This window comes from Rhizomucor pusillus (genome assembly GCF_041956525.1).
Source record: "Rhizomucor pusillus strain CBS 183.67 unplaced genomic scaffold VTP01scaffold_2, whole genome shotgun sequence".
Lineage (NCBI taxonomy): Eukaryota > Fungi > Mucoromycota > Mucoromycetes > Mucorales > Lichtheimiaceae > Rhizomucor > Rhizomucor pusillus.
The window spans coordinates 1,694,109-1,702,289 of NW_027192144.1; the positions used below are offsets into that span (position 1 = coordinate 1,694,109).

General features: G+C 44.9%; 5 protein-coding genes across 5 annotated transcripts; 1 reads left to right on the forward strand and 4 right to left on the reverse strand.

The window, feature by feature from the left end:
• Window positions 1-14: 14 nt before the first annotated feature.
• Window positions 15-651, reverse strand: VTP01DRAFT_4780 (uncharacterized protein; the record flags this gene model as incomplete). The annotated part of the gene is made up of 2 exons (XM_069383499.1): window positions 15-533; window positions 616-651. 2 exons carry the CDS (start codon window positions 649-651, stop codon window positions 15-17), a joined length of 555 nt encoding a protein of 184 aa, XP_069244194.1.
• Window positions 652-1,073: 422 nt separating this feature from the next.
• Window positions 1,074-1,942, reverse strand: VTP01DRAFT_4781 (uncharacterized protein; the record flags this gene model as incomplete). Its single annotated transcript, XM_069383500.1, has 4 exons — window positions 1,074-1,219; window positions 1,298-1,533; window positions 1,615-1,802; window positions 1,874-1,942. 4 exons carry the CDS (start codon window positions 1,940-1,942, stop codon window positions 1,074-1,076), a joined length of 639 nt encoding a protein of 212 aa, XP_069244195.1.
• A 719-nt stretch (window positions 1,943-2,661) lies between these two features.
• On the reverse strand, window positions 2,662-4,253 carry VTP01DRAFT_4782 (uncharacterized protein; the record flags this gene model as incomplete). The annotated part of the gene is made up of 9 exons (XM_069383501.1): window positions 2,662-3,101; window positions 3,164-3,258; window positions 3,327-3,385; window positions 3,469-3,585; window positions 3,640-3,746; window positions 3,800-3,865; window positions 3,935-3,967; window positions 4,047-4,124; window positions 4,202-4,253. 9 exons carry the CDS (start codon window positions 4,251-4,253, stop codon window positions 2,662-2,664), a joined length of 1,047 nt encoding a protein of 348 aa, XP_069244196.1.
• A 447-nt stretch (window positions 4,254-4,700) lies between these two features.
• VTP01DRAFT_4783 (uncharacterized protein) lies at window positions 4,701-5,063 on the forward strand (the record flags this gene model as incomplete). The annotated part of the gene is made up of 2 exons (XM_069383502.1): window positions 4,701-4,979; window positions 5,043-5,063. The coding sequence occupies 2 exons, from the start codon at window positions 4,701-4,703 to the stop codon at window positions 5,061-5,063; spliced, it is 300 nt and encodes a 99-aa protein (XP_069244197.1).
• A 1,118-nt stretch (window positions 5,064-6,181) lies between these two features.
• Window positions 6,182-6,989, reverse strand: VTP01DRAFT_4784 (uncharacterized protein; the record flags this gene model as incomplete). The annotated part of the gene is made up of 3 exons (XM_069383503.1): window positions 6,182-6,546; window positions 6,623-6,863; window positions 6,930-6,989. 3 exons carry the CDS (start codon window positions 6,987-6,989, stop codon window positions 6,182-6,184), a joined length of 666 nt encoding a protein of 221 aa, XP_069244198.1.
• Between the last annotated feature and the right edge of the window lie 1,192 nt (window positions 6,990-8,181).

Here is an 8,181-nt window from a genome sequence, read left to right on the forward strand (position 1 = left end):
AAAACAAGCTGCTACTATTTACTCCAAAGAAAAGAAAAGACACGGCTCTTTGATCGGCGAGGAGCAACAGCAGGTGCAGAGGAGCGCCTTTCAGACGACTCTGATAACAGACGAGTGGAATCTCTGATTTCATCGTCGATCGAGGGCATTTTTAGATTACATGATTGCCTTGCCTTGAGCGGCGAAGTGGGCGTTTGGGGGGAGCTTGGGAGAATATCATCGGATGGTGGGCTGACATCTGCCGAGTATCGCAAAGGCTTGGGCGGGTACTGCAGGACGGTTGCTGTTGCCGAAAATCCAAATTGAGGATGATCTCTTCTTCTTCTTCCTCCTCCTCCTCCACCAGTGTTGATATTAGGGATGGCATCGCTGGCAATGTTTGGCATAAATATTTGCTGACGATGCTGTAGCTGTTCATCATTATCGTTGTCGGCTTCTTTGCCACCTGTAAATATTCTTCCCAGGCTCTTGACTTTCTTTGGCTTGGCAAAAAACCTCGACGTCTTTTTCCTGAGATTTGTATGATGAACTACCTACATGGGAATAAACAAGGAGAAAGAGGTTGTCACTATGTTTTCTTGACCTTTTGACAGCTATATATGGCTTCATCTTTACCCATTCATCTCCAACATACGATTTTTTTTCATACATTTGTTGTTTGCTTTAGCAAGCTTTTTTTACTCTAGAATTGGGACAAGTAACAGGATTAAGAGAGAAAAAAAGAAAAGGAAGCCGAAGCTAGGGTATCGATTGACAGGAACTAGAATACACACACATGCGTAGAAACGCAGAGACATGATACATACGTACCTCAACCCCTTTTCCTAGTAGCGAGGAGATAGAGCCGAGAAAGGGGAGCGAGAAAGAAGAAGGATAAAGAGCAAGAAGACGGCAAACAGGACAACAAAAGGGAGAAGGGAACAACAAAAGGAGAAAGAAAAAGCGACGATCTCTCATCATTGCCACGCAAACGCTCACTCGCTCAGATGCACATACAGCAACAGAGACAGGAAGACAAGACAAGAAAAACGACAGAGAGACGCAAAACACGGTATGTAATCAGAAAAGACAATTTAGGCTTGCTTTTTATTCTTCTCCTGGCGTTGGACAAGGAGTAGCCAGGAACCAACGAGGATATATCGAGTGAGAAACATCATGACCAACGCAGTCATGTACATAATGAAACGATACCAGACGCCTGCTGCAATAAGGAATTGCACTGAGTAGCGGTCGATATTATATGCATCAGTCAGCCATATCACTTGACAGCTCCGTTTGTTGCAGCCATTAAACTTACATGCTGGTGGCACAAGAACGTAATTGAGGTTGAATCCAGAGTACAATGACAGGACATGCAGCATCGGGCTGTGATATGCGGCATATAGGAAGAAGCTCAAGAGGGCCATATCGAGCGATGCAGGTAAGACCGTGTACCGTTTGGTGGTGATCAAGTAGAATGGGAGCACTAGCACCAGGGTATGTTCTACAGTGGGTGTGCGATCAGCCAACAGATCCGGTCCACAACAGGGGAATCTGTGTATGTGGCAGAGATGGTGGTGCTGCCCGGCAAGGACAGGGAGTTGCTATTGTTGTTGTGACATTGCAGTGTAATACTTGCCTAGGAAAAAATTGGACACTTCGCCCAACATGTCGTGATCTCTCAAATCCGGCCAAATCAAGGCCAAAATGGCACCCCACAGGGTATGCAAGTAAATATTAAATAGAGTGTGTGGGATCATAGGATACTTGTGATCAGGCCAGCTCATCACGAGAATTAACAGGACGGCACTCGCGTGGCACGGCTAAGAGTCAAAGAAATGTTCTAGGAACTTTTTTTTGTTTTGGCAAAGTATAAACAATGGAAGTTGGTTACCTGCATTAAAAACAACAACGTGTTGTTTGCGGCTTTGTGGATGACGGTGGTTGCAAACGATGCAGTCATGAGCAGAAGGAGGATCGTTTCCGTAAGTGAGGGACTGGGTCGCGGAGCGTTCGTCGTCAACCGGCGATATGCTCGTACGCTAATACGTTGGGCAATCAGATGAAGTGTTGATGGTTGTTTGTATTGGTTAACATCAAGTTTGAGACAGATAGGGGTGGTGAAGATGATCAAACGTTACTTTTTATACAGGGCACGATAGCCGAACCAGAGCGTCAATCCCACATAGAGCGGCGCCAGCGTCAAGATTTCTACAGCATGGTGCGTTGGCGAGATGTACCTTTGTTAATTTAAGTTTTTGATGGTTCAGTGGCTAAGCTTACATTGTCTACAACGAAAAATAAAAACTGTAAACTTAATAAGCTATTACCATGATCCTCCCAAAGAATCCGTAAAGTCGGTCTCGTATGGAAAGTCAAACGACCAATATTCTACAAAAGCGCCGAAATGTTGCAGCATTTGCAATAGGGCGTACAAGGAAGGGAAGAAAAGGAGGGCCCTTTCCCGCCGCCGCTGCCGCCCTTTCCCCAGCCAGCAGGCGCCGGTTGTTGTAGCACAGCCAACTCCGAAAATGGATAGTGCAGCACCAGCAGAAAAAAGTTTTGGATCGGATCAAAGGAAAACTTTTTCATACAGAGCAAATAGCAGCATTTTTATTAGGAAAGTATATTACATCACACGGGAAGAAGGGAACAATCATGACATATATCTCATCTGTTTACTTAGAAAATAGTAACGTTCCATTCTTCGGTACCGGGGTCGTTGTAACGGATGTTGCGGGCACCCAAGCTTGCTACAGCGTCAAAGTCTTCCTTTTCCAAAATGAAGTCTTGGAAGTTCTCCTGGATACGGGAAGGCGTGACGCTCTTGGGGATGACTGAGACACCGCGCTGGGCAGCAAAGGCAATGCAGACTTGGGCAGGAGTCTTGTTGAGCTTCTTGGCAATGTTAACGATAACGGGATCGTCAACGATACGCTCCTTGCCGTAAATGTTGTTTCCAAGTGGAGAGTACGCAGTGACGTGGATGTTTTCCTTGTTGCAGAATTCCAAAAGCTCGGGCTGGAGGAGACCAGGGTGCAACTCGACTTGGTTAGCAGCAGGTCGGATGCGGCAGTTGTTCAAAATGTGCTGAAGCTTGGGGATGTTAAAGTTGGAGACACCTGTTGAACACAGTGTTGTGAACCCTCTGAATAACTGGTTCGTACTTGAGCAGATAACTTACCAATGGCCTTGACGAGACCTTCATCAACCAATTTTTCCATAGCCTTCCAGGTGGCAGTCAAATCCACTTCCTCAACGGCAACCTTGCCTTCCTTCCTTTTACACACACAATGTAGTTAATGCCATGCGCCTAAAGTTCATGGAAGCTTTTTCACTGTACGTACTGAGGGAAGAGGTCCTCCTTGGTGGGAACAGTCGGAGTATCCTCAGGCTTGAAGGCAGGCTACATATAATCAATGTGAGAAACCATCCAGCAGATTCATCCTCTTCATTTCCGTTATCATCTTTACTGCATCGTCGGCTTACAGTAAAAGACACCGGCCAATGAATTAAGTATAAATCAAGATACTCGAGACCGAGAGCCTTGAGGGAGGCCTTGACGCCAGCCTTGATGTATTCAGGACGGTGGTGGGTGTTCCAGAGCTACATAGCAACGGTCAGTAATGGGTCGGTACGACTTCCGGATAATTTATCTACTTTAGAAGTGATGAAAAGCTGGTCGCGAGGGACACCAGACTCCTTGATACCCTGGGCGACTTCATCCTCATTGCTGTATACGTAAGCACAGTCAAGGTGGCGGTAGCCTATTCCCAGGTTCGCATGCTAAGATGAGATACTGGGCTTGCACATCACTTACCAGTCTGGAGTGCGCAGAGCACGGCTTTGCGAACCTCATCGGGCTTAGAGAGCCAGGTACCGAGACCTCAGTTGACTCTAGCGTTAGCCAATAACACGCTAACTTTTCCGTTTTCTGGAGAAGCCTCGTACGTACCAACTGTTGGGATTTTGGCGCCAGTGTTCAGAGCTGTTGAAGTACGCGATTAAAGGATTAGACTGCTAGCTCTGTAACAAACACATAGGACGCGACCGCCAAGATTGCTTACTGTAGGTACGACCGAGAGACATGATATATAAAAACGAAAACAACAAAGAAGTAGAAGAGAAACAGAGAAAATTGGACTCTATTTTATATAGTTTTGTCAAAGATTCCTTCAGAGTAAAAGTCCCCCTAAACTTCCGTTAGACCGTCAAATCTCACCGAAAATTCGCGATTGGCCGAAATGCCCAAATAGGCCGGCAACCTTATTCATGCAGACTACTGTATAGTAATTTCAAAGTAGGAGACGATTGAGCAATGAATGTAAGCTTGCTAATCAATGCCCAAATATTGCGAGAAACGCTTCTCCAGGCATTCGGTGCAAGCTCGCCTCCATCATACAAAAGACGCATATTTTAAAATACTTCCGCCATCTGACGTCGCCAATATCTAAAAATTTTTTATCGTTAGCAAAAGCCCACAAATATTGGAAAATATTGGCTTTAGTCGGCATGGCGCATGTTCTCGCCCTTGCGGCGTGGAAGACGACGCCTGTGACTAGTCCTAGGAAATATCAGTAATGAACAACCCGGAAACCACTTGCAGCAAATTCTAGTTTCCTTTTTCGATACTCCGACTATGCCAAAAGCTCGGCAGATCGAACAATCAATGAATCTCCTTTAACGATCTGTAATTCATAGCACTTGGGAAGTCACACAACATGCTGTACCCAGAAAAGACAATTGTCACAAATATTTACCGCGACGAAGCAAAAGAACAAGAATTGATTGCTCTCCTAAAGGAACGGGACAATCCTTCTACTTCTACTTCATTAGCGTCTTTGACAGGAGAGAACCGCGGCGCACCAGTAGAGGTCATCACGATTTCCATAACTTTACAAGGCTCCTTCGGATGGTGTGACAAGGTTTCAAATGCAAGTCGAGTGCCTTCCCTGACTTTGGCGTACTATGAAGCGATGCTGTATGGAATCCACAATACGGTATGTATTCTTTTTGATCTGTAAGGATTGGATGACTTGCATGCTCATCAAACCATATTTCAGCATCTATGCAAATATGGCTAAATGTATTACTCGCGCCCAGATAGAACATACCAGTGTGGGAGTGACGCACTTATTACGAGTATATAAAGCGACAAGATAGCGAGTGGTAAATTCATCATTATCACTACCGCTTTCATAACATCGTCGTCATTTCAACCAATAACACTATCAGCGAATCAAACCATGAAACAGCAGCGAAAATTTTATAAAGGCATCCTGTCTTCTATACCATCCAACGCAATATATTTATTTCATTTAACTCACAGCAATTTGTAACAAGGGGCAGAGGCCGCGGACGCGGACGAGGGCGTAGAGGGGCAAGTAACTAATATAGCACGCAGAGTTCGGAAACAAAGAGCTGAAATATACATAACACAGCGCTAGGGCCGGCCTAGCAGGCAGCAATGGGTACAGCAGCAACAACGACGACGACAACTGCAGGAAGAAGAACTCGAGCTTCTCCGGCTTATGGAGGAGGATATTTAGATCACTTTTGTGTTCTTTTTATCATCAATCAATATTTGTAATTGTATCGATGTCATATCATCAATGTTGTCAATCAGTTGATTCATCGAAAAATCACAGTTTTCGTTGTTAGACGGAGGAGGTCCTTTTTACATGTGGCATCACGCTAAAGCATCAAAGTTTACCAGGTCCTGCACAATGGACTCGCACTTACTCTTGTGAGATATACTCTGCAAGTACTGTGTGTGAGAGCTCACAGTCTCAATAGCATATAACTCCTCGTCGACTACGGAGTCCACGGGCTTAGGCCAGCCATGCTCGTTAACGAAGTTGCCTTGCCCATCTTCATAGAAGAACTGGTTATCCATTTTGAAATGTGTGCTTCGGTGTGGTACTTTTGAGTGTACGAAATGGCGGAAAGAAGAAAGACGTAAGCCGAAACGCTCACCTATTTATATAGTCCTCAGAGTGCCAACTTGTGGACAAGACTTTCTGGCTATGCGACATCTTATTTTTGGGAAACGCAAATTTGATTTTGACAAGGCGACACCAATTTTCACTGGGGGCGACATTACTTTCTGGAAAGAGTGTATTGTATTATATAAAAGGCAAAGGAACGAGGGAAGGTGGGGCAGAGGGAGATTGGTATACTGGTATCTTGGAATGGCTGGCAATCAGCCCTTCAGGGCCTGTAAACGCTTTTGCATCATATCCAGCTCTGGTCCCTCTTCTTCTTCAGATTCTTCGATAGTAACCTGGTTCTTCTCCAATGCAGGGCCGACAGGTCCAGCTTCGCCGAGCAGTCCGTCAGTGATCTGATACAGCACATTGTTGACTTCTTCGTCTGCTTCCTCCTCCAAGTCCTCGTCGTCCATCATTTCCATTGTATCTTCGATCATCTCATCCATTAATCCAGCTTTTGTCATTTCCATAGAGAGCTGCTGCATGGATTGTGATATTTCCGGTAGTTTCACGAGCTGGTTGACAAGTCTCATGACTTCACCGCTCTTTTGCAGCGTTCCTGCTACCCTCAGCGTTGCTATACATGCGATGCAAGTTATCCAATTAGCAACGGACATGCTTCCACTTTTCAACAAAAGTTCTTATGGATATACCTAGTTGATGCTCTAGTTGCATTCTTATCGATTCCAACTGTGCTTTGCTTGTGTACAGTCTGTTCTTATGCCGCTGTGACCGTATCAATTCTTTCGCAAGCATTTTACAGATCTTTGTGTCGCCTTTCTTCGCCACCTGCTTGATAGACTTTTTCACTTTGGCTTCCTCCACATCAATGGCTTGTATCTGTCGCTGTATCGCTCGTTGTTGACTTCGAATCTCCTGCCGCCACTTCTTTACCTTTTCAAACGGGCCCAATGTCAGCATCCCGCCAACGCAACCTCTAACTGCGAACCATGTACATACCAGTTCTTCAGGTGTCTTTTTGCCAAAAAACCGCTGAATGTTTGTGATTGCACTAGCCATTCCGCGAGAAATCAACCCTTTATCCGGATACTTGAAAGAGTCGAGTGCCAAGCTTGAACTCCTTGGTCGGCGTATCAAATAGTCTTGTTTGATCCAGAGCCAACCATTATTCAAACAACAATACCGTTAGCCCGTCACTCGCTAGGCTCTTCTGATCATGGCCAAGCTATCGATAACTGCTGGTTGCTCCCTTTATCGCGTTAACTAGGTCATTACTCTCTATCCTACACTCATAAATTTCGTTATTTTCTTAGGATGAGATGTACTTTTGCAACGTCAAGACAATTTCTGTTACCGTTGCCAAGGGCGCTCTTGCTCTATCGATATGAAAAAGAGTTTAAGCACTGCTGTCAAGATAATTATCTTCCGAAGGCCCATCTATGTTTGCATAGTGTTTCTCGATAAACAGCTTTTGTCACGGTGAATCCATTGTAGCCAGCTATTGATTTGCAACATGAAAATCGAACTTTGTGTCAGTATTTCCTAGTGCGCAAACAAATCGTTTGCCATAACTTCACATCTTTCTCGCTAAGCTGCATGTCCCTAGTACATAATATGTACTGGCAGCAACTTGACATTCAAGGCTTTCCCGATTCGGATCAGTCTATAAGAGCCAGGAGACACTTTGAATATCTTCAGTTTAAAGCATGCCATATACAATGGCAGGATCCTTGGCTCTACATTGTATCACTCTGCTAGCAGTCACAGCTTCTCTTATCCATTTTGATAATTCAGAAATCCAATGTGGAAGTCTCTTGGTTGTCCACAAATGTAGCACTGACGTTCCAGCTGACTTTCCTGGGATAAGTATCACGTGAGGACTGTACTGAACAATATGGCAAACGACATTGAAATACACTCTTTCCATAAATTACTTTCTCCCAAGTGTGGATGTCGCATCTTCCGGAGATATTGTGGTACAAAGCTTAGCACCTCCAAGAGTATGTAAAGCATGTAAACATTGTTAGCCGAGCTTTCCTCCTTCCTGCCACATCGTACGGTTGAAATTTCAGATTAAAAGATGAGCATCCAGTTTTTGTTATGAAGATGGGCAAGGCAATGCTGTTGACGAATACGGCAGACCTGAGCCCATGAACTACGTCGTCGACGAGGAGCAATATGCTCTTGAAACGCTAAGTTCATACACGCAGTATTTGCGTAATCGAACTCGCGAGAGCGATGGCCGATCAGA